The sequence below is a fragment of the Garra rufa genome, chromosome 7 (assembly GCF_049309525.1).
Source record: "Garra rufa chromosome 7, GarRuf1.0, whole genome shotgun sequence".
Lineage (NCBI taxonomy): Eukaryota > Metazoa > Chordata > Actinopteri > Cypriniformes > Cyprinidae > Garra > Garra rufa.
In genome coordinates this window covers 7,012,519-7,038,367 of record NC_133367.1, presented here as the reverse complement: position 1 = coordinate 7,038,367, position 25,849 = coordinate 7,012,519, and the positions used below count along the sequence as shown (strand labels likewise).

The 25,849-nt window shown below is 40.2% G+C and overlaps 1 protein-coding gene across 1 annotated transcript; it reads right to left on the bottom strand.

Moving 5' to 3' along the window:
- LOC141337883 (uncharacterized) lies at positions 1-25,366 on the bottom strand. The gene is made up of 78 exons (XM_073843460.1): positions 25,228-25,366; positions 24,779-24,991; positions 24,479-24,622; positions 24,243-24,399; positions 23,781-23,808; positions 23,506-23,620; positions 23,334-23,426; positions 23,169-23,232; positions 22,965-23,063; positions 22,778-22,881; positions 22,458-22,596; positions 22,260-22,378; positions 22,019-22,168; positions 21,606-21,776; positions 21,224-21,530; positions 20,871-20,941; positions 20,701-20,788; positions 20,504-20,621; positions 20,161-20,284; positions 19,604-19,975; positions 19,276-19,518; positions 19,014-19,190; positions 18,781-18,926; positions 18,607-18,697; positions 18,114-18,503; positions 16,716-16,842; positions 16,500-16,618; positions 16,200-16,396; positions 15,914-16,097; positions 15,681-15,846; positions 15,478-15,602; positions 14,977-15,285; positions 14,659-14,862; positions 14,436-14,561; positions 14,102-14,272; positions 13,914-14,018; positions 13,729-13,824; positions 13,481-13,612; positions 13,328-13,344; positions 10,308-10,515; positions 10,035-10,178; positions 9,799-9,955; positions 9,133-9,160; positions 8,884-8,998; positions 8,702-8,794; positions 8,537-8,600; positions 8,353-8,451; positions 8,166-8,269; positions 7,855-7,993; positions 7,657-7,775; positions 7,401-7,550; positions 7,142-7,312; positions 6,760-7,066; positions 6,413-6,483; positions 6,243-6,330; positions 6,046-6,163; positions 5,713-5,836; positions 5,399-5,535; positions 5,056-5,311; positions 4,728-4,970; positions 4,476-4,652; positions 4,238-4,383; positions 4,066-4,156; positions 3,574-3,963; positions 3,373-3,499; positions 3,146-3,264; positions 2,860-3,056; positions 2,581-2,764; positions 2,345-2,510; positions 2,141-2,265; positions 1,658-1,966; positions 1,341-1,544; positions 1,118-1,243; positions 808-978; positions 620-724; positions 435-530; positions 187-318; positions 1-104 (listed from the first exon to the last, which is right to left on the bottom strand). The coding sequence occupies exons 2-78, from the start codon at positions 24,977-24,979 to the stop codon at positions 87-89; spliced, it is 11,607 nt and encodes a 3,868-aa protein (XP_073699561.1). The 5' UTR covers positions 24,980-24,991; positions 25,228-25,366; the 3' UTR covers positions 1-86.
- Positions 25,367-25,849: the final 483 nt, after the last annotated feature.

The following is a 25,849-nucleotide window of genomic DNA, read 5'->3' as shown; positions in this document are numbered from 1 at the left end:
TCAAAAATTGCCAATTTAATTGACATAAGAAACTCAGCACAAGTAAGTCATATTATATGCTTGCTTGTAGGTGTGGTTTCTTGTCTTCATTCTTCATCTTTACTCTTGAAAATGCAAAATAATGTAATTACATTTTGTCGAAAATGTTATGTCACTTTTCTCTACATAACCATTATCGGTTCTTACCTTCCCAGCATCGCGGCTCTTGACTCTCAGCTTGTTGACCTGGGACTCAGCGATGTCAGCGCGCTCCTGAGACTCCTCCAACTCATGCTGCACCTTCCTGTACCTGGACAGGTGAGTGTTGGCCTGCTCCTCCTGTTAGGATGACACAAGATATCCAACCCATTTCAGAGCATTGCACTCATGACACTGAATGTATTAAACAGAGAATGTCAAAACTTCACAGTCAAGACATTTGACATTAGACTTACAGCTTCCTCAGCCTGGCGCTTGTAGGCCTTCACTTTCAGCTGCAGCTTGTCTACCAGATCCTGCAGTCGAGTCACATTCTTCTTGTCTTCCTCAGTCTTTGGGCGTAAATATTGTTCATGTTCTTAGTTAAAGTAGGTATATGATTATGAAAGGTGGTACATTTCTAAATCCAGGGAAGTTTTACCTGGTAAGTGAGCTCCTTCACTCTCCTTTCATATTTGCGCACTCCTTTCACAGCGTCTGCGCCACGTCTCTGTTCAGCTTCAACTTCAGCCTCCAACTCGCGCACCTTAAGTACAGAGTTATTGTTGTCACCTGTCAAATCTCTGCCATAGCCAGCTCATCTAAGACTGTATTTAGCTTGTAATTTACCCTGGACTCCAGTTTCTGGAGCTGTTTCTTTCCACCCTTCATGGCCAGACTCTCAGCCTCATCCAGACGGTGCTGCAGGTCTTTGACAGTCACCTCCAGGTTCTTCTTCATCCTCTCCAGGTGAGCACTGGTGTCCTGCTCTTTCTTCAGCTCCTCAGCCATCATGGCAGCCTGAAATACAGGCCAATTCAATTGAGCTAGGCAATATAGACAGAAATATCTTCCATGAATATTGTATTTTTAACCACATGCAACTAAGCAAAGTAAAACTGTTTAACTTAGAATAGAGTAAGAGAATGCAAACACTCACATCAGTGATGGCCTTCTTGGCCTTATCCTCTGCATTTCTGGCCTCCTGGACTGCATCATCCACCTCACCTTGAACCTGGATCAGATCAGCCTCAAGCTTCTTCTTGGTGTTGATAAGACTTGTATTCTGTTGGATATAAGCAGGTAGTTCAGTGTACTTTTAACAAAACTCTGTTATCATGTAACCTAAATTTGCGCAGAGTATTTAATAGTTTTTTTTGTACTTGTGAATGCAGCAGCCCCACACGCTCGCTGGCATCAACCAGTTCCTGCTCGGCCACTTTGCGGCCTCTTTCTGTTTGCTCCAGAGCAACTCTCAGCTCCTCAATCTCTGCTTGCATCAGGTTATTCCTACGCTCCACCATGGCCACCTGCTCCTTCATGTCCTCCTGTCCTCTGACAGCTTCATCAAGGTGCAGTTGGGCATCCTGTGGAAATGTTCTTTCTTTGTTAGTTTCATGTCATTGTTTAATTAATTCATGTATCATTTTCATATTGTCACACAATGTGTGTTGCAATGCCACATTCTACAGAAAGATACCTTGAGTTGGCCTTGGACATTCCTGAGCTGTTTCTGGGCCTCAGCAGCCTGGCGGTTGGCATGACTCAGCTGGATCTCCATCTCATTCAGATCTCCCTCCATCTTCTTTTTGACTCTCAGAGCATCATTTCTGCTCCTGACCTCAGAGTCCAGAGTGCTCTGCATTGAATCGATCACTCTCTGGCTGTTCCTCTTGATCTGTTCCATCTCCTCGTCCTTCTCAGCGAGTTTTCTGTCAATCTCGCTCTTCACCTGGTTCAGCTCCAGCTGCACACGAAGAATCTTGGCCTCTTCATGCTCCAGGGTGCCCTACAGTGACAAAGGGCAAACATTGACTTTTTAAATTAATGCTAAATATGGCAGCATTTATGGGGGATTAAGAAGAAAATGTTCAAATGAAATTATTTTTATTAGTTTTAACCAATTCATGTTCAATGTAGTAGTATTCAAATTAATGGTATCATAGTGTTAATATTGTAGCACCTCTGCTTCTTCAAGTGCAGTCTGGATCTCTGATTTTTCAGACTCCACTGTCTTCTTGGATTTCTCTAACTCATGAATGCTCTTTCCAGTCTCTCCAAGCTGCTCAGTGAGATCAGAAATCTCCTCTAAAGGGGGTTAAAAAGCACATTTGTAACATGCTCTATTTTCATACATCCCTGGTGTACAAATGAAAGTGTCATTTACGTTGCAGATTCTTGTTCTCCCTCTTAAGCGTCTCAAGGTGGTCAAGAGCTTCTTCATAGGAGTTCTTCATTTTGAAAAGCTCAGTGCTGAGAGAACGAGCTTCTTTCTGAGCACCTTCTAGTTCAGCCTGGCCTTCTTCATACTTCTGCTTCCACTCTGCTAGGACCTGCAAATGAGAGAAGTTTAGTCAGTGTTAAATAACAGAGACCATGGCTCAAGATGTAAGTGACCTATACCTTGTCAAAGTTTCTCTGCTTCTTGTCAAGGTTGGCAGCCAATGAATTTGCCCTCTCCACATCAATCATGAGGTCCTCTACTTCACCCTGCAGTCTCTGTTTGGTCTTTTCCAGTGAGGCACACTTGGAGTTCACTGCCTCAATGGATTCTTCAGCATCCTGCAGACGCTGGGCAAGCTTTTTCCTGAAGAATGTGGTATAAAATTATGAAATCTTACTAACATTTGTGATAGTAAATGTAGTGTGCTGAAGACATTTTTTTTTTTTTTTTGTATTTACTTAGATTCCTCAAGCTCTTCAGTGCGTTGGATGGCGTCAGTCTCATATTTGGTTCTCCACTGAGCCACCTCACTGTTGGCCTTAGACATTCCACGCTGGAGTTCAGCTTTGGCCTCCTGCTCCTCCTCATACTGCTCTCTGAGCAGATCACAGTCATGGCGAGCAGACTGAACCGCATGGGCCAGAGCATTCTTGGCCTAAAAGGCACATATTTTGAGTTTTACAACATGCTATCTTTCTTTTAGCTATACAGTGGTTGGGAGTATTAAAAGCAGATTAACATTACCTTGACTTCCTCTTCAACATGTCTTTTGAGTTCCTCAATTTGTTGCGTATAAGCCTGTTTCCCTCGAGTTAACTGTGAAACAAGTGCTTCTTTCTCTTCCAGTTGACGACTGAATTCACCTTGGAAACAGGTTACAGATATTATCATGAAATATAATAACATAGAAACGTTTTACTTACTTAATCCTTTGAGAATTTAACATGTTTACCTTTTTTGCCATGTCTTACCATTTTCAGTCTGAAGTCTTGCACGTTGTGCATTCATGTCATTTAACTGACGAACATTTTCATCACTCTTGGTCTTGATTTCACTCAGCTGGTCTTCCAGGGTACGGCACATCTTCTCTAAATTAGCCTAAAGAGGTACAGGATAATATAGTGATGTTTTTAAAGATGATTTAATATTTAATGATCCTCTAGTGGCATTACCTTTGCTTTAGCCACAGCCTCCATGTTGCTTGTCAAGTCATCAATCTCCATCTTGTATTCGCTCTTCTCCTTCTCCAGCTTCTGCTTGACCCGCTGAAGGTTGTCGATCTGTTCTCCGAGTTCAGCCACACTGTCTGCCTGCTTCTTTCTGAGAGCTGCAGCTGTAGCCTCATGCTGCAAGGTGGATTCTTCCAGATCACGACGCAACTTCTGGAATTCAGCTTCACGCTTCTTGTTCATCTCAATCTGGGCAGCAGTGGCACCACCAGCTTCCTCAAGCCTCTCGCTGATCTCTTCAAGTTCTCTGGAGAGATCAGCTCTCTGCTTCTCCACTTTAGCACGAGCAGCTCGCTCTGCCTCGATTTCCTCTTCCAGCTCCTCTATACGGGCCTTATTGAGAAAAAAAAATATTTGTGATATTTGTAATTTGAATTTACCTAGCCATCCATCAACTTCACTGTTTCACTTAGGAAAGATTGCGGTCAGCATTACCTGAAGCTCTTTGATCTTCTTCTGAAGCTGTGCTCCCAAAGACTGTTCGTCCTCAATTTTGCTGAGAAGCTGACTTATCTCAAAGTCCTTCCTGTTTTTAAAGTATTGTTTTGTAAAATGTGCAAAATAACTTTTTGTTAAATGTGAAATTTTGGAAAGATTATCTGCTCACTTTTTGATCTTCTCATCTGATTGCTGTTTGTCATTCTCCAGGTCCATTATGGACTCCTGGGCCAGTTTCAGATCACCCTCAAGCTTCCTCTTGGCTCTCTCAAGGTCCATACGGAGCTTCTTCTCTTGCTCCAATGAGCCCTCAAGCTGTTGTTACAGAAACAACAGCATTAGAATGTGGTATAGAGAAAAAAAATTCTCATTGATTCATTGTCTTATTCTCATGAAAAACATCTTACATCATCCACTTGCTGCTCAAGCTTTGTCTTAGCTTTAGTCAGAGTGTTGACTTTGTCTTCCTCTGCCTGAAGGTCATCAAGAGTCTGCTGGTGTGCCTCTTGGAGGGCTTTCTTCTCTTTGGTCAGCTTGGCAATGCTCTCATCCTGAGAGGCCATCTCCTCAGTCAGGTTTTTCACCTAAATGGAAACATTGTTTATTGGTTTCATTCTCAACAGTCAAGAATCACAATCAGCAGTGTGAATAATATTGACCTTATTTTCTGTTGCATGTTTCTCTTTCTCCACTTTTGCCAAGGTGAGCTCCAGGTCATCAATATCTTTCTTCAGCTCAGAGCATTCATCCTCCAGTTTCCTCTTCTTGGCAGTCAGTTCAGCATTGATTTCTTCTTCATCCTCCAGTCTCTCGTTGGACTCTTTGAGTTTTGCCTCGAGCTGGATCTTACTTTTGATGAGACCTTCACATCTCTCCTCAGCATCAGAGAGGTTGTCAGATTCCTGTTCATTGAGATAGAAGTATTTATTGGCTTATGTTCATAGCTGTAGAATCAATATTAGGACCAGTGAGAGCTGAAATACTCACAGATGCTACTTGCAGTTGAAGGTCGTTTTTCTCCTGAAGAAGTGACACCATTTTCTCCTCAAGCTCCTTCTTTTTAGCTAATGCCTTAGTCAGATCCTCCTTCATTTTCTCATAATTCTCCTTCATGGCTGCCATTTCTTTTTCAGTCTCTGCACTCTTCAGAAGAGGTTTGATCTTGAAGTAGAGCTTCATCCATGGCCAATGTTTGACATTCATGAATGAGCGGATGTTGTATTGGATGGAATAAATTGATTCTCTGTAGGAATTGTAATGAGTAAATCAGTCATTATCAGTTGCTGTGTTAAACAGTTGTGTTCCTAAGAGTTTTGTAAGTTGATTGTACCTCCTTTCCATCATTTTGACAAACTCCTTCCTCATGACGTATCCACGGCACAAAGCCTGAGTCATGGTAACTAGCGTTGCTAGCTTCTCATCTCTCATCTCCTCAAGAGTACCCAACAGACCAGCTTTGAAGAACACCTACAAGAATATTTTGAAGATATTGATGGTATAGTACTGAAGGAGCCAAGTAGTCCTCCACAGCATTAATGTGACCTGGGTTATGATATATTGCCATGGTTTGTTTTCACTGGCATTACAGGAAATATCAAGTCATTAGAGTACTTTTGGTTTTGGTCATAAAGTGTAGTACCTCACCTTTGTGTGTCCAAACTTATATTGGGTGTGGTCAACATCAATAGAGCCCAAGAGTTTCTCTGAAGCCTTTTTGTTGTCAATGAACTGTCCCTCAGGGATGACGCTAGCATTTAATACTTTGTATCTAGATGACATTAAGGGAAAAATTATGTTCTGGTGACTTAAAAAAACAATTAATAAATTACATATACATGTACACCATCCAATTTATGTTTTTGATAGGCACTAAAGCAGTTAATATACGAGATAAAAAGATGATATAAATTCAGAGCTGTATTATCTGTATTATCTATATGTATTATTAGTAGGTTGAAACAGGTGTGGTGTCTTTACCTCTGCTTGAAGTCACCATAGAGGATTCTGCTGGGGAAACCCTTCCTACAGATTCTGATACCCTCCAGCACACCATTACACCTGAGCTGGTGGATAACCAGGAAGTTCTCCATCAGACCTGAAATGTGAATGTTTTTGAAGTTCAAGAATTATTTTCAAAAATGTGATCCATTTGAGAGTTCAGAGATCAAGTTTACCTGGAGTCTTGGACTCATTAGGAATCAAGCAGCGCACAAAGTGAGGGTGAGTGCTCCTCAAGTTAGTCATCAGCTTACCCAAGTTCTCCTGTGGAAATATTCATGAGATTAGTTCACTCTTTAATGGAGAAGATGTTCACATCCTTCATTAAATTAGAGAATCTTTTTACCCTAAAAAGTGCAGATACAGTCTGGAAGGAACCACCCTTCTTCTTGCCTTTCTTTCCGCCACCTCCTTCAGCTGTTTTATGTCAATGAAAGAAGTTATTATTATTGATTTTATTTTGCTTTACATTAAGTTGTTCCATAGATTGATATCTGATAATGACAGATATTAACTGTCATTATCTTACATAGATATACTATTTTTCGAGAATTTGTTTGTAATCTATAATTACACGGTGTGTTACATTAAGATAACTTCATCTTCCTCTGTTTTTTTTTTTAAATAAGCACATGTGTGTCATTTACATAAAAAAATAAGAATTCAGGAAATAATTCCTAATGATGTTCATACCTTCAGCAGCTCCATGAGCGGCATACAGGAATGCCAGGGTTTTGAGCGATGACTTTTGGTAGAGTTGTACAACAGAGTCATTCAGTGGATCCTTGTTCTTGTCCAACCAGCCATTAATGTTGTAGTCCACAGTGCCGGCGTAGTGCACCAGAGAGAAGTGGGCCTCTGCCTTACCTTTGGCAGGCTTGGGCTTCTGGAAAGCGTTACATTTGCCCAGATGCTGATCATGCAGCTTGTTTTTGAAGCTTGTGTCTGTAGCCTTGGGGAACATGCACTCCTCTTCAAGGATGGAGAAGATGCCCATTGGCTGTTGGAGAAATATTCACACTGAAGTACAGGCACAGTGAGAATAGTCATTTCAATGTACTGAATATCCTCTTACCTTCTCAATGAGCTCAATGCAGGCGGCCAAGTCCATACCAAAGTCAATGAACTCCCATTCAATGCCTTCTTTCTTGTACTCCTCTTGCTCCAGAACAAACATGTGGTGGTTGAAGAACTGTTGCAGTTTCTCATTTGTGAAGTTGATGCAAAGTTGCTCCAAGCTGTTGAACTGATAAATCAACAGAGGCAAGTTCTTACTGCTGACTGTCATTTTTTATATCTTGATTCTTTCAGAGATATTAATGACTGATGCTCACATCAAAGATCTCAAATCCAGCGATGTCTAGCACACCAATGAAGAACTGTCTGGGCTGCTTAGTGTCCAACATCTCATTGATACGGATGACCATCCACAAGAACATTTTCTCATAGACAGACTTGCAGAGAGCCGAGACTGCGTTGTTCACCTGAGAAATACAAAGGTCAGTGTAATTTATATAAGAAGATTGTCTCCTCTGAATGTCTGTGGGACATTTCTAGAGTTATTGATCTATCGAGTAGGTAAGTGGTCACCTGTGGTACTGTCTGGCCTTTGGTCACCATCTCATTCCCGACCTTCACTCTGGGGTAGCACAGAGCTTTCAGCATGTCAGCAGAGTTGAGGCCCATGAGGTAGGCGATTTTATCGGCCACTGAGGAAGAGTTTTACGCATTATTTTCACTAATAAAGTCAATGTTTGCATTCTAATCTGTGCTAACAATACACCCTACCCTCAGTGCCATCAGGTTCAGCCTGCTCCTCTCTCTGCTTCTGTTTGAACTTCATGTTCCCATGATGCATCACAGCACCCGTCAGCTTGTAGATGCTGATTTTCTCATCAGCAGTGAAGCCCAGAATGTCAATGGCAGTCTGTTTTTACACAAATGAAAAAAATCACATTATGCATTTATGATATTTTATGTTAGTATTTATTTACACCAGTTCATGCTTGTTTTTTTCTTTTAAACTTTATGTTAGATGCATTGCTTAATATCTGAAAATACTATTGCTGCTAATAATAAAAACATAGTTGTCCACATACATCAGTGGCAATGAACTCCTCCACATCATCTATACTCTTGACAGAGATTTCACCCTGGCTGATCATTGGATAGTCATAAGGGTTGGTGGTGATGAGGAGAGCCTCTGTAAAGGATTGATGTGCAGCATGTTAACAGTGTTCTCAAACCAGCAAATAACTGAAACACACAATCCTATAGATTTCTCACCGAGCAGCTCTGGCTTGTGTCCAGTCATGAGCTGGTAGAAGATGTGGTAACTCCTCTCAGCAGACAGCTGGAATGTTACTCTTGACTTTTCCAGCAGATCTTTAAAAATGGTGATGATTAACTGATTAATCCACTTCTTATGCGTCCAAATAAAAATATTGAGTTTAAAACAGTGTTTACTCACAAGTTTCAATATCAGCTGAGGCCAGTTTTCCAGTGGTGCCAAAGTGAATCCTGATGAATTTACCCTACAGAGATTGAAATCATTAACACAAACTCAACTGTTTGACAGTTGTGAAAGTGTGAGTGAAGTTGTTCAATGTTATTATGTTTCACATGTGCTACTTACAAAGCGAGAGGAGTTGTCATTCCTCACAGTCTTGGCATTACCATAAGCCTCCAGCAGAGGGTTGGCTGCTACGATCTGGTCCTCCAGTGATCCCTAGATGTAATTATAGGACAGTGGATCGATATGAGGTAAAGCACTAATGCTGTAATCAATAGAATGTTCTTGAATAGTTATTCACTAACCTGCATTTTTCCAGCGACTGGCTCTGCCTTCTTTGCTCCAGACATCGCACCAACGGTTGCAAAGTACTGAATGACACGTTTTGTGTTCACAGTCTTTCCTGCACCAGATTCTCCACTGGAGATTGACACAAGATCAGCATTTAGTCATATATCTTCAATTATATATATATATATATATATATATATATATAATTGAAAATATATAATTGAAAAGCTTTAGGTTATTCCATCAGAGGAATATTTACTCACGTAATCAGGACAGACTGGTTCTCACGATCTGAAATGAAACCATGAAATGTTAACAGGGTTTCCAGAATAGGTGGCAGTCTATATTAAATTGAGGGTTGTAAGTTTTGTGAAGTATTTCTTACTTATTTATTTTGTTGTTGCTCTTGCATTTATACTTTAACAGGGTGCTTGATAACTTTAATGTTTAATTTATATTTATTCATGCAAGTTCATATTGAAGAGGTTTGGTTCCATAGAAGTGTTTTTTTATTTATTTTTTTTATGAAGAAGAGCAAAGTAATGGTTCTTATAAAGCACTTATCAAATGAATGTATTCTTGAAGTTTGAAGTTTAGAGAGGAATCTGTTGAGAAGCGTCATCTAGGTATGGTTTACTAAGTAGTTGTTAACTAAAGATAAAAATATCCTTCCTCTTTTATAAAAACTAACTGAACAATTAACTGTTGACTTTTGTACAGTGAGTAATATAAAATGCCATACATAATATTTGTATTTAGTTTATTGATCTAACTTAAAACAACAATTTGTAGACAATGAATCATACACTAATACCTCATACTAGTTGTTGTAAATATTTCTTTTACTTGTTGTAAAGGGTATTTATTTCTTTATTTCTCTCTCTCTATTTTTTTTTTTTTTTGTTGACGCACTTCCAGAATCCACTTACCAGTGAGCATGAACTGGTAGGCGTTGTCAGAGATGGAGAAGATGTGAGGTGGAGCTTCAATCCTCTTTTTGCCTCTGTATCCAGCCACAACAACTGCGTCGTACACTGGGAGCCACTTGTAGGGATTGACAGTGACGCAGAACAAGCCAGAGTAGGTCTGAAACAGAGATAGATAGTCCAGATTTACAATGCTGCTGCCCCATCCTAGGAATAAACTATGATTGACTTAGACTTACGTAGATCATCCAAGCTGCGTAACGCTCTTTGAGGTTATACAGCACACAAGGCTCATTGAGGTGGGTCATCATGGCCATGTCCTCAATTTTGTCAAACTTGGGTGGATTCATGGGGTGGATATCGTCTTCTTTCACTGTGATAGTCTGTAATGAACATTGATCAGAAATCAGGAATGATGCGACTGTTTGTACAAACATTTGTAATATCTCACTGATCTTTCTGAAGACCAAGCACAGTAACATATGAAATAGTTGATTTTCCATGATACTTACTTTCCCACAGTGAGTTTTGACAGTAGCTTTGCCACCCTCTCTGCTAACAAGAGTACCCTTCAGGTACATCTCAGCTGGCTCTGCCACGAAGTATGCCGTTTTGGCGTCAAAGGGGGTGTTCTGAGCCTCGATTCTCTCTCTTTCTGGCTTCCGGAGGAAAATGGCCGCCGGGCCGAAACACTCCATTTCACCATCTCCCATGATTGCACTTCACTGTAGAGCAAAAATGGCATCACAATGCTGATATACTTCATTTGGCATTTGGTTCACTTTTGAACTACAATTTAATGTTTCAGGTAATTTTTTTTTTGCCTAACTTTTAAAGCTGACTCTTGAACTTTAATACATTGTGCTTTAAAATGTTGATTTATTAATACAAACTAGTGATTACAAAAAGATTACATGCATTTTCAGCATGTGACAAACTATGAATCTTACATCATTAGTTACATCATTAGTTTACCTTGTATGATGCTCAGAGGGAAATAACAGCCGTCAAGTTCAGGATTCTGAAAACAACAACAGTCAAGATTATTCCATGATGTTTTTTCTCTACATATGTTAGAGTACAAATGTTAATACATAATGTTAAAGCAAACAAGTAGCTTACCCACCTTTGATTGACCACTGTGCTAGAATCAGAGGCTGTCATTTATATAGTGTTGTTACTGAGCAGTCAGCAGAACTGTCCAGCTTGATTTGGTCATGCAATTCTAATTGGTTTATGGTAATGTAACTCTGTCCTGGTGGAAAATAGAAAGACTGAAAGTTGCAACTATTTTTTTTTTTTCATTCATTCATTTAAGTTTTTTAGTTATTATTATGTGTCACTTCAACTAAAAACATAATTTTGTTGTTTATATGTCTAAATAATTAGCATAATCATAGACTTTTGGATAATGCACTTTTGTACATAGTTTGAAAAGTTTTTGAATGCATGTGTTATGTAGGTTGTACTGTTGTTTTTAGTGTAGGTTTTCTTGTTTGTTTGCAATGTTTACTTTGATGTCACACGTCTTATGTAGCATCCTTAAAATGAATAGAACTTGGCACAGAGGAGTATCTTGGTTTGGATTTGGAGAAGCAGTCAGCTGTCACTGAGATTCAGTTTCAGGGTGACAGCAAAACTGACAAAAGTTGATGACTAAGTTTTTACTTTTAAATAAGGTAATATAAAACTTATTTTTGGGCAACCATATGATCACTTTGTCATACACTATACTGACCTTTACGTTGCCAGATAAATTCCCATTTTCAGTAAGCTTAAACACTTGTTTTTGTACATTTAGTGTCCATGTTATTTCAAAGTCAGATAAATTCACATAACAGTGTTTGCATATAACTTTTCACACATACTAGTTTACATCTTTTACAAAATCACCAACGTACTGTATGTAATATTTAGTTCAATCTCAGGTGTGTGAGCAGAGATTATCCTCAATTTGAGAAGTTTGGCTAGCAGGACCTTAGAAGATTTAACCTAGAAGATTTATTGTAGAGAGATTGACTGTAACAGTCCAAGTGACAAATAATATCTTTGGCAGATTTTTTATTGGGCAATTAACCTCAGTGATCACTGACTCTTAAAGTTATAAACAGCATGTTCTTATATGGAGAAAATATTAAATATAGCACAGTGAGATGTTCTGTTTGTATGATGAGGTTCAGGTCACTCATTCAGGCCACAGTGAACACTTATCTGACCCATCATGACACCACTAATATCGCTCTGTAAGTACTCTGATTTTTCATTTTACTGTACTGTTAAAAACGCTATGAAGAGTTTATAATCTGTTTTGGATTGTCTAGATTTATGTGTGTAGATGTTAACATTTAGTTGCAGCATTAAGCTTGTTGTACAATTGTACATTGTACCTTATATTAACCAACTTTGGGTTACAAATTCTTTCAAAATGGCTGAATCATTCAGGAGTGAATCAAATGACTCGTTTTTATGAATGGATGAATTTAGTGAATCAGTGATTCGCCCAAACCAACGCCAATTCAGATTCGAACACAGAAACGAAACAAAAACATCTTGCTCGTGTCTTATTGCTGAACTGTCACCAGCATTTTTGCTGCCATATATTAAAATTTCCAAGTAAGCAGGTTGTATATTAAAACGTATTCATTTATAATGTAAAAAAATACATATGTAATACAATATATATGATGATTGATAAGAACCAAGTGCAAAACCACTGTTAATGAATGGAATTGCATTCGTGATCGCAAAGATGCTTCCAGAAACAAATTATTACACTTGTTATGTTTTTGCTGGCGTGCATGAACGTTTTAACCAGTGTTCAACATATCTACAACATATCTCACGGTACTATCGTGTGGAGTGTGGACGATACTACCGTTTCAAAAATGCAATGGCACCGCAGGTATTTGTAAGCGTTAGTATCGCGATACTACTGTAGTACCGGTATACCGTGCAACCCTAGAAGGTGCCGACTCACAATGGATTTCTGTGTGCAATATGTAGGGTCAGTGTTTGCTGGAAATATGGATCCATTTGTCTGACCTGCCTTGCGTCAAGGCTGCAGCTGCTGGTTCAGTGGTGTGAGGAAATGTTTCGGGACTGTCAATACAGAACTAATTGACAAATAAAATGACAGCCAGTCATTTATTGTCGGTGTGAATTCCTTCATGGTCATAGTGTACTCATGTAGGGAGATGAGTGAGGATTTGCAGCAATTGCACTGGAGGTGCCAGAATGTTTAGGGTTTTCCACCGGGCACCGCACCACTGCACTGGTATTCACTACTGTGTGTGTGCACTTGGATGGGTTAAATACAGAGAACAAGTATGGGTCTCCTTTCCTTTCTTTTTCAAAAACTTGCCATTGTGTATTGCAAAAACTGTTGATTCTTATAACAGTGTTTGAAAATTATTTCATATGTTTGACAAAAAAAGAAGACTGCATAGAAACTGTATTACTTTTTATTGGACACACATGAAAACCCAGCACAAGTCATATTATATGCTTGCTTGTAGGTGTTGTGTCTTCTCTTCATTCTTCATCTTTACTCTAGAAAATTCACAGAATAACACAATTGTATTAAAAATATTTCAGCATGTTTAGTATAAACTTTAGCTTTGCAGAGTACATCTGTACATCATCAAGCACTTAGTGTCTAATTTTACAATTACTCTTTGTCTGTTACCTTCCCAGCATCACGGCTCTTGGCTCTCAGCTTGTTGACCTGGGACTCAGCGATGTCAGCACGCTCCTGAGACTCCTCCAACTCATGCTGCACCTTCCTGTACCTGGACAGGTGAGTGTTGGCCTGCTCCTCCTGTTAGGATGACACAAGATATCCAACCCCTTTCAGAGCATTGCACTCATGACACTGAATGTATTGAACAGACAACGTCAAAACCTCACAGTCAAGACATTTGACATTAGACTTACAGCTTCCTCAGCCTGGCGCTTGTAGGCCTTCACTTTCAGCTGCAGCTTGTCTACCAGATCCTGCAGTCGAGTCACATTCTTCTTGTCTTCATCAGTCTTTGGGTGTAAATGTTGTTCATGGTCTTAGTTTACCAATGTATAATATTATGAATGTTATTAAATTTCTAAATCCAGTGTAGTTTTACCTGGTAGGTGAGCTCCTTCACTCTCCTTTCATATTTGCGCACTCCTTTCACAGCGTCTGCGCCACGTCTCTGTTCAGCTTCAACTTCAGCCTCCAACTCGCGCACCTTCAGTAGAGAATTATTGTTGTTACTTGTCAAATCTCTGCCATAACCAGTTCATCTAAGACTGTATTCAGCTTGTAATTTACCCTGGACTCCAGTTTCTGGAGCTGTTTCTTTCCACCCTTCATGGCCAGACTCTCAGCCTCATCCAGACGGTGCTGCAGGTCTTTGACAGTCACCTCCAGGTTCTTCTTCATCTTCTCCAGGTGAGCACTGGTGTCCTGCTCCTTCTTCAGCTCCTCAGCCATCATGGCAGCCTGAAATACAGGCCAATTAAATTAAGCTAGGCAACATAGACAGAAACACCTTCCATGAATATTGGCATTGTAACCACATGCAAAGCAAAACAACTGTTTAACTTAGAATAGAGTAAGAGAACACAAACACTTACATCTAGAGTAAGAGAATGCAAACACTCACGTCAGTGATGGCCTTCTTGGCCTTCTCCTCTGCATTTCTGGCCTCCTGGACTGCATCATCCACCTCACCTTGAACCTGGACCAGATCAGCCTCAAGCTTCTTCTTGGTGTTAATAAGACTTGTATTCTGTGGGATTTAAGCAGGTAGTTTAGTGTAAACTTAACTAAATCTCTGTTATCATGTAACCTGAATTTGTTCAGAGTATTTAATAGTTCTTTTGTACTTGTGAGTGCAGCAGCCCCACACGCTCGCTGGCATCAACCAGCTCTTGCTCCGCCACTTTGCGGCCTCTCTCTGTTTGCTCCAGAGCAACTCTCAGCTCTTCAATCTCTGCTTGCATCAGGTTATTCCTGCGCTCCACCATGGCCACCTGCTCCTTCATGTCCTCCTGTCCCCTGATAGCCTCATCAAGGTGCAGTTGGGCATCCTGTGAAAATGTTCTTTCTTTGTTATTTTCATGTCATTGTTTAAATAATTTAATGTATCATATTCATATTGTCACACAATATGTGTTGCAATGCCACATTCTACAGAAAGATACCTTGAGTTGGCCTTGGACATTCCTGAGCTGTTTCTGGGCCTCAGCAGCCTGGCGGTTGGCATGACTCAGCTGGATCTCCATCTCATTCAGATCTCCCTCCATCTTCTTTTTAACTCTCAGGGCATCATTTCTGCTCCTGACCTCAGAGTCCAGAGTGCTCTGCATGGAATCGATCACTCTCTGGCTGTTCCTCTTGATCTGTTCCATCTCCTCGTCCTTCTCAGCAAGTTTCCTGTCAATCTCGCTCTTTACCTGGTTCAGCTCCAGCTGCACACGAAGAATCTTGGACTCTTCATGCTCCAAGGTGCCCTACAGTGACAAAGGACACAAAAGGACTTTTTAAATTAATGTAAAAATGGCATCATTTTTGGAAGATTAAGAAGAAAATGTTCAGCAGAAATGACATTTTTTTTATTTCTATTTAACAAATCCATGTTCAATGTTTATTAGTATTAAAAGTAATGGTATCATAGTGTTAATATTGTAGAAAAGGAGTAGCACCTCTGCTTCTTCAAGTGCTGTCTGGATCTCTGTTTTCTCAGTTTCCACTGTCTTCTTGGCTTTCTCTAACTCATGAATGCTCTTTCCAGTCTCTCCAAGCTGCTCAGTGAGATCGGAAATCTCCTCTAAAGGGGTTAAAAAGCAGAATTGAAACATGTTCTCTTTTCATACATCTTTGTTGTACAAATGAAAGTGTCATTTACGTTGCAGATTCTTGTTCTCCCTCTTCAGTGTCTCAAGGTGGTCAAGAGCTTCTTCATAGGAGTTCTTCATTTTGAAAAGCTCAGTGCTGAGAGATCGAGCTTCTTTCTGAGCCCCTTCTAGTTCAGCTTGACCTTCCTCATACTTCTGCTTCCACTCTGCTAGGACCTGACAATGGGAGGAGTTCAGTCAATGTTAATTAGAGTCCATGGTTCAAGATTTAAATGATCTATACCTTGTCAAAGTTTCTCTGCTTCTTGTCAAGGTTGGCAGCCAATGAATTTGCCCTCTCCACATCAATCATGAGGTCCTCTACTTCACCCTGCAGTCTCTGTTTGGTCTTTTCCAGTGAGGCACACTTGGAGTTCACTGCCTCAATGGATTCTTCAGCATCCTGCAGACGCTGGGCAAGCTTTTTCCTGAAGAATGTGGTATAAAATTATAAAATCTTACTAACATTTGTGATAGTAAATTTGTAATATAGTGTGCTGAAGACATATTTTTTGGTGTACTGTATTTACTTGGCTTCCTCAAGCTCCTCAGTGCGTTGGATGGCGTCAGTCTCATATTTGGTTCTCCACTGAGCCACCTCACTGTTGGCCTTAGACATTCCACGCTGGAGTTCTGCTTTGGCCTCCTGCTCCTCCTCATACTGCTCTCTGAGCAGATCACAGTCATGGCGAGCAGACTGAACCGCATGGGCCAGAGCATTCTTGGCCTAAAAGGCACATATTTTGAGTTCTACAACATGCTATCTTTCTTCTGTCTATACAGTATTTGAGAGTATTTTTAAAAAGCTGATTAACTTTGTATAACACTACCTTGACTTCCTCTTCAACATGTCTTTTCAGTTCCTCAATTTGCTGTGTATAAGCCTGTTTTCCACGAGTTAACTGTGAAACAAGTGCTTCCTTCTCTTCCAGTTGACGACTGAATTCACCTTGGAAACAGATATTACCATGAAACATGATAAAATAGATAATATTGCTTAATTACTTGAGAATTTAACATGTATACCTTACTTTGCAATGTCTTACCATTTTCAGTCTGAAGTCTGGCACGTTGTGCATTCATGTCATTTAACTGACGAACATTTTCATCACTCTTGGTCTTGATTTCACTCAGCTGGTCTTCCAGGGTACGGCACATCTTCTCTAGGTTAGCCTAAAGAGGTACAGGGTTATTGTCAGGGTTATGTTAGTGCTGTGGACTTGTGTTCCATGTCCGCCCCTACCTTAGTTCCTGTTTCTTTTTATGGTCTGTTTCCTTTCCTTGTTAAGTTCATTCATTATTCCCTGCACCTGAGTTTGTTAATTATCCTTTGTATTTAAGTTCCTACTTGTCCCTTCCTTTTTGTCCAGTCTTAAATGTTGTGTTTCTATTATGAGGTTGTTTTCTCCTTGGTTTCCTCCTGGTGGATTCATTAAAATACCAATTGCCTGACTTCCTGGCTCCATTGTTCTCCCTCATGCTCCTCACCTCCCCCTGCCCGTTCCAGAAGACTGGACCTTAAAGATGAACTTAGCTGAGGAATATCTTTTGGATTTCCAACAGGAGGAAAGGCTATTGGAGCAGTATGTAGATGAATATCTGAGGGTACTACATCTGGTGAGCTGGAGTGATTCAATGATTAATGCTTGCTTTCGGATGGGACTAAAGGATGATGGTTGGTTTTGCTTCTTGCCTCCTGACAATTGCCTCAGGACAATCATGTCCTTAATCTAAGTAATTCAAAGTTTTATGTTGATGTGGAGGATTCCAATCCGAAAGCATGTAGACGCTCCAGCTCACCACAAGCCAACGTCCTCCACCTGCTGCTCCAATGAGCTTGCTTCCTCCGTTCCTCCCACTCTTCCCCTCGTCCTCTGAAGCTCCTCCCTCGTCCTCAGCCCAGAACAGCTGACCACCGCTGGAGTTTTTGGGTCCAGTCCTCTTTGTCTCCGCTGGTCCCGTCCAGCCCTCCTGAGTCTCCTTCATCTCCGCTGGTCCACCCTTCACCCTCCTGAGCGCCCTCCAATCAATCACATGTAGTTTTTTATTTATACAGTGCTTTTAACAATACGAGTTGTGTCAAAGCACCACGCCAGAGCACCTCCTGATCCCGCTCCTCCTGAGCAACCCTCTAGAGCGCCCTCTAGAGCCTGCTCCTCCTGAACTTTTCTGGGCCTGTAGTACACTAATTCTTCCCAAGATAATTTTTGGGGAGGGGGCCATATGCCCGAGCTTCTGTCCTGCCAAGGCTTCCCAAGCTCCCTGATCTGCCATGGCTCCTAGGACTGTCTGTCTTGTCTGTGGATTCATTAAAACACTATTTGTCTGACTTCCTGACTCCAACTCTTTCTCTTATGCTTCACCCCCCCCCCCAAACCGTGACATTTATATAGTGATCTTTGTAAGGATACTTTTTTTATTTAATGATCCTCAAGTGACATTACCTTTGCTTTAGCCACAGCCTCCATGTTGCTTGTCAAGTCATCAATCTCCATCTTGTATTCACTCTTCTCCTTCTCCAGCTTCTGCTTGACCCGCTGGAGGTTGTCGATCTGTTCTCCGAGTTCAGCCACACTGTCTGCCTGCTTCTTTCTGAGAGCTGCAGCTGTAGCCTCATGCTGCAAGGTGGATTCTTCCAGATCACGACGCAACTTCTGGAATTCAGCTTCACGCTTCTTGTTCATCTCAATCTGGGCAGCAGTGGCACCACCAGCTTCCTCAAGCCTCTCGCTGATCTCTTCAAGTTCCCTGGAGAGATCAGCTCTCTGCTTCTCCACTTTAGCACGAGCAGCTCGCTCTGCCTCAATTTCCTCTTCCAGCTCCTCAATACGGGCCTAGATAAATAGAGAAAAATCATTTAGTCAGTGATTTTGGTATTGTGGGTTTTTAAAGCTGTACGTCTACATTACAGTTTCACATAGAAAAGATTAGGGTTACCTGAAGTTCTTTGATCTTCTTCTGAAGCTGTGCTCCCAAAGACTGTTCATCCTCAATCTTGCTGAGAAGCTGACTTATCTCAAAGTCCTTCCTGTTTTTAAGGTATTGTTTTGTAAAATGTGCAACATACCTTTTGTTAAATTTAAAATTGTAGAAAGATTGACATCTACTCACTTTTTGATCTTCTCATCCGATTGCTGTTTGTCATTCTCCAGGTCCATTATGGACTCCTGGGCCAGTTTCAGATCACCCTCAAGCTTCCTCTTGGCTCTCTCAAGGTCCATACGAAGCTTCTTCTCTTGCTCCAGTGAACCCTCAAGCTGTTATGTTATGTTACAGAAACTAGAGGATTAAAATAGTGAAACATATATAATTTTTTGGTCTCATTCTCATGCCAAACATCTTACATCGTCCACTTGCTGCTCAAGCTTTGTCTTAGCTTTAGTCAGAGTGTTGACTTTGTCTTCCTCTGCCTGAAGGTCATCAAGAGTCTGCTGGTGTGACTCTTGGAGGGCTTTCTTCTCTTTGGTCAGCTTGGCAATGCTCTCATCCTGAGAGGCCATCTCCTCAGTCAGGTTTTTCACCTAAATGGAGACATTGATTATTGGTTTCACTCTCAAGAGTTAGAATCACATTCAGCAGTGTGAAGGCCTTTACAAGAATATTGACCTTATTTTCTGTTGCATGTTTCTCCTTCTCTACTTTTGCCAAGGTGAGCTCCAGGTCATCAATATCTTTCTTCAGCTCAGAGCATTCGTCCTCCAGTTTCCTCTTCTTGGCAGTCAGTTCAGCATTGATTTCTTCTTCATCCTCCAGTCTCTCGTTTGTCTCTTTGAGTTTTGCCTCGAGCTGGATCTTGCTTTTGATGAGACCTTCACATCTCTCCTCAGCATCAGAGAGGTTTTCAGATTCCTGTTCATTGAGATAGAAGTATTTAATGGATTATGTTCATAGCTGTAGGATCAATATTAGGATCAGTGAGAGCTGAAATACTCACAGATGCTACTTGCAGTTGAAGGTCGTTTTTCTCCTGAAGAAGTGACACCATTTTCTCCTCAAGCTCCTTCTTTTTAGCTAATGCCTTAGTCAGATCCTCCTTCATTTTCTCATAATTCTCCTTCATGGCTGCCATTTCTTTTTCAGTCTCTGCACTCTTCAGAAGAGGCTTGATCTTGAAGTAGAGCTTCATCCATGGCCAATGTTTGACATTCATGAATGAGCGAATGTTGTATTGGATGGAATAAATTGATTCAAACTCCTTCCTCATGACATATCCACGGCACAAAGCCTGAGTCATGGTAACTAGCGTTGCTAGTTTCTCATCTCTCATCTCCTCAAGAGTACCCAACAGACCAGCTTTGAAGAACACCTACAAGAATATTTTGAAGATATTGATGGTATAGTACTGAAGGAGCCAAGTAGTCCTCCACAGCATTAATGTGACCTGGGTTATGATATATTGCCATGGTTTGTTTTCACAGGCATTACAGCAAATATCAAGTCATTAGAGTACTTTTGGTTTTGGTCATATAGTATATTTACTGAGTACCTCACCTTGGTGTGTCCAAACTTATACTGGGTGTGGTCAACATCAATAGAGCCCAAGAGTTTCTCTGAAGCCTTTTTGTTGTCAATGAACTGTCCCTCAGGGATAACGCTAGCGTTCAATACTTTGTATCTAGACGACATTAAGGGAAAATGTATGTTCTGGTGAAGCCATAAAAAACAATTAAAAGACTTAGATACGTACACCACCCAATTTATGTTCTTGATAGGCACAAAAGCAGTTAATGTATGAGATTGAAATATAGTGAGATAGTGGTATAAATTCAGAGCTGTATTATCTGTATTATCTATATGTATTATTAGTAGGTTGAAACAGGTGTGGTGTCTTTACCTTTGCTTGAAGTCACCGTAGAGGATTCTGCTGGGGAAACCCTTCCTGCAGATTCTGATACCCTCCAGCACACCATTACACCTGAGCTGGTGTATAACCAGGAAGTTCTCCATCAGACCTGGAATGCAAATGTTCTTTAGGCCCCAGAGACATTTTCAAAACTGTGATCCATTTGATTCTTCAGAGATCAAGTTTACCTGGAGTCTTGGACTCATTAGGAATCAAGCAGCGCACAAAGTGAGGGTGAGTGCTCCTCAGGTTAGTCATCAGCTTACCCAAGTTCTCCTGTGGAAATATTCATGAGATAAGTTCAGCCTTTAACGGAGGAGATGTTTACATTCTTCATTTAAAGAGAGAATCTGTTTACCCTAAAAAGTGCAGATACAGTCTGGAAGGAACCACCCTTCTTCTTGCCTTTCTTTCCACCACCTCCTTCAGCTGTTTTATGTCAGTGAAAGAAGTTATTATTATTGATTTTATTTTGCTTTACATTAAGCTGTTCCATAGATTGATATCTGATAATGACAAATATTAACTTGTCTGTCATTATCTTGCATAGATATACAAACAAATTCTTGAAAAAAAAGTATATCTATAATTACACAGTGTTACATTAAGATAACTTCATCTTCCTCTGTTTTTTTTTTAAATAAGCACATGTGTGTCATTTACATTAAAAAAAAAAGGAATTCATGAAATAATTCCTAATGATGTTCATACCTTCAGCAGCTCCATGAGCGGCATACAGGAAGGCCAGCGTTTTGAGCGATGACTTTTGGTAAAGTTGCACAACAGAGTCATTCAGTGGATCCTTGTTCTTGTCCAACCAGCCATTAATGTTGTAGTCCACAGTGCCGGCGTAGTGCACCAGAGAGAAGTGGGCCTCTGCCTTACCTTTGGCAGGCTTGGGCTTCTGGAAAGCGTTACATTTGCCCAGATGCTGATCATGCAGCTTGTTTTTGAAGCTTGTGTCTGTAGCCTTGGGGAACATGCACTCCTCTTCAAGGATGGAGAAGATGCCCATTGGCTGTTGAAGAAATATTCACACTGAAGTACAGGCACAGTGAGAATAGTCATTTTAATGTACTGAATATCCTCTTACCTTCTCAATGAGCTCAATGCAGGCGGCCAAGTCCATACCAAAGTCAATGAACTCCCATTCAATGCCTTCTTTCTTGTACTCCTCTTGCTCCAGAACAAACATGTGGTGGTTGAAGAACTGTTGCAGTTTCTCATTTGTGAAGTTGATGCAAAGCTGCTCCAAGCTGTTGAACTGATAAATCAACCGTGTTGAGAGTAACGTATTAAAAAAGTAGTGATATTACAGTAGTATATTACTTTTTGCTGTAACACAGTAATATAATGCGTTACTAATAAAATTTGGGTAATATATAATGTATTACATTTTGGAAGTATCTTGCCCAACCACAGATAATCAACAGAGGCAAGTTCTTACTGCTGACTGTCATCTTTCATATTTTGATTCTTACAGTGACATTAATGACTGATGCTCACATCAAAGATCTCAAATCCAGCGATGTCCAGCACACCAATGAAGAACTGTCTGGGCTGCTTGGTGTCCAACATCTCATTGATACGGATGACCATCCACAAGAACATTTTCTCATAGACAGACTTGCAGAGAGCCGAGACTGCGTTGTTCACCTGAGAAATACAAGGTCAGTGTATTTGATATAAGATGATTGACTCCTCTGAATGTCTATAAGGCATTTCTATCGAGTAGGTAAGTGGTCACCTGTGGTACTGTCTGGCCTTTGGTCACCATCTCATTCCCGACCTTCACTCTGGGGTAGCACAGAGCTTTCAGCATGTCAGCAGAGTTGAGGCCCATGAGGTAGGCGATTTTATCGGCCACTGAGGAAGAACAGTTTTATGCATTTTCACTAAGGAAGTCAATGTTTGCATGCTAATTTGTGCTAATAATACACCCTACCCTCAGTGCCATCAGGTTCAGCCTGCTCCTCTCTCTGCTTCTGTTTGAACTTCATGTTCCCATGATGCATCACAGCACCCGTCAGCTTGTAGATGCTGATTTTCTCATCAGCAGTGAAGCCCAGAATGTCAATGGCAGTCTGTTTTTACACAGACGAAATAAATCACATGATTTATTAGACAAATTAGTCAATTGAGAATGTTTTTTTTTTATTGTGTGTCATGTGGTGTTCTTCCTTTAAATTAGTTGTAAGTTATATAGCGTATAATCTAAAAACAGTATTGCTAATACTGAACATAATAAAGTAGTTGTCCACATACATCTGTGGCTATGAACTCCTCCACATCATTGATGCTCTTGACAGTGATTTCACCCTGGCTGATCATTGGATAGTCATAAGGGTTGGTGGTGATGAGCAGAGCCTCTGTAAAGGATTGATGTGCAGCATGTTAACAGTTTTCTCAAACCAGCAAATAACTGAAACACACAATCCTATAGATTACTCACCAAGAAGCTCTGGCTTGTGTCCAGTCATGAGCTGGTAGAAGATGTGGTAACTCCTCTCAGCAGACAGCTGGAATGTTACTCTTGACTTTTCCAGGAGATCTTTAAAATGGTAAAAAAAAAAAAAAAAAAAGACATTGAATTCAAGTGATTAATCCACTTGTTAGCCTACTTGTTAAAATATTTGGAATAACACTGTTAACTCACAAGTTTCAATATCAGCTGAGGCCAGTTTTCCAGTGGTGCCAAAGTGAATCCTGATGAATTTACCCTACAGAGATTGAAATAATTTACACAAACTCAACTGTTTGGCAGTTGTGAAAGTGTGAGTGAAGTTGTTCAATGTTATTATGATTCACATGTGCTACTTACAAAACGAGAGGAGTTGTCGTTCCTCACAGTCTTGGCATTACCATAAGCCTCCAGCAGAGGGTTGGCTGCCACGATCTGGTCCTCCAGTGATCCCTATAGGACAGTGGATCGATATGAGGTAAAGCACAAATGCTGTAATCAATAGAATGTTCTAGAATAGTTATTCACTAACCTGCATTTTTCCAGGGACCGGCTCTGCCTTCTTCGGTCCAGACATTGCACCAACGGTTGCAAAGTACTGAATGACACGTTTTGTGTTCACAGTCTTTCCTGCACCAGATTCTCCACTGGAGATTGACACGAGATCAGCATGTAGTCACATGTCTTCAATTAATTTATATATATATATATATATATATATATATATAATATATATATATATATATATATATATATATATATAATTGAAAAGCTTTAGGTTATTCCATCAAAACTATATTTACTCACGTAATCAGGACAGACTGGTTCTCACGATCTGAAATGAAACCGTGAAATGTTAACAGGGTTTCCAAAATAGGGGGCACTCTATATTGAATTGAAAAGGAAAGGAAGGAAAGGACGTGGCATGTGGCCAAGTGGTGAACCATACTCGGAATTTGTGAGGGTGGAGAGAGCACTGGTTATTCATTCCCCCCCACGACAATCCCTGCCGCACATGAGACTCAAAACCGCAACTTTTGGGTTACAAGTCTGACTCTCTAACCATTAGGCCATGGCTGCCCCATTGAAGGTTGTAAGTGTTTGGAAAATATATTTACCTAATTTTTCTTGTTGTTGTTGCATTTGCATTTTAACATGGTACTAAACAATGAATTATACACTAATACTTCATAATAGTTGTTATAAAGTGTATTTATGTCTTTGTCTTTTTAACTGTGATTTGTTGACACACTTCCAGAATCTACATACCAGTGAGCATGAACTGGTAGGCGTTGTCAGAGATGGAGAAGATGTGAGGTGGAGCTTCAATCCTCTTTTTGCCTCTGTATCCAGCCACAACAACTGAGTCGTACACTGGGAGCCACTTGTAGGGATTGACAGTGACGCAGAACAAGCCAGAGTAGGTCTGAAACAGAGATAGATAGTCCAGATTTACAATGCTGCCACCCCATCCTAGGAATAAACTATGATTGACTTAGACTTACGTAGATCATCCAAGCTGCGTAACGCTCTTTGAGGTTATACAGCACACAAGGTTCATTGAGGTGGGTCATCATGGCCATGTCCTCAATTTTGTCAAACTTGGGTGGATTCCTGGGGTGGATATCGTCTTCTTTCACTGTGATTGTCTGTAATGATTGTTGTCAGAAATCAAGAAGATTGAGACTTTTTGGACAAACATTTGTGTAATATCTCACTGATCTTCTGAAGACCAAGCACAGTAACATATGAAATAGTTTTATAGTATTATAAATAGTAAATAGTATTATCCATGATATACTTACTTTCCCACAGTCAGTTTTGACAGTAGCTTTGCCACCCTCTCTGCTAACAAGAGTACCCTTCAGGTACATCTCAGTTGGCTCTGCCACGAAATATGCTGTTTTGGCATCAAAGGGGGTGTTCTGAGCCTCGATTCTCTCTCTTTCTGGCTTCCGGAGGTAAATGGCCGCCGGGCCGAAACACTCCATTTCACCATCTCCCATGATTGCACTTCACTGTAGAGCAGAACTGGCATCACAACACTGATATACTTCATTTGGTTCACTTTTTAACTTAAATTGAAAGTTAAATATTTTGCCTAACATTTAACTCTGACTCTAACTTTAATACATTGTGCATGGCAATGTTCATTTATGAATACAAATTAGCAAAACTTCCAAAAAGATTACATGCATTGTCAGCATAATTTAGCAAGTGATAAACTTTGAATCCTACATTATTATCAGTTTACCTTGTACGGTGCTCAGAGAGAAATAACAGCTGTTAAGTTCAGGATTCTGAAAACAAGACACAACTGGACACAAAAAGAGGGTATTCCATGATGATTTTTCAGTACATAGGTTAGAGTGCATATGTTAACATTTTATTTCAGAAGTAGCCAGCTTTCAGTCTTTTAAATATGCAAACAAATAGCTTACCTACCTTTGATTGGCCACTGTGCTAGAATCAGAGGCTGTCATTTATATAGTGTTGTTACTGAACAGTCAGCAGAACTGGCCAGCTGAATTTGGTCATGTAATTCTGCTTGGTGTATGGTAATATAACTCTGTCCTGGTGGAAAATAGAAAGACTGCAGGTTATTTTTTTTTTTTATCCATTCATTCAAGCTTTTAGTTTGTTATTATCTTTTACTTCAACCAAAAAAAGGTATACATAATTTCATAATGTTAGATGTTTTTATTTAAAAAGAATTAGCCTACTCATGGAGTTTTGGAAAATGCACTTTTGTACATTGTTTAAAATGTTTTTTGATTGATGCATTACAGGTTGAACTGTTGTTTTTAATGTTGTTTTTCTTGTTTGCTTGCAGTGTTTAATTTGATGTGACACTAAAATGAATAGAACTTGGCACA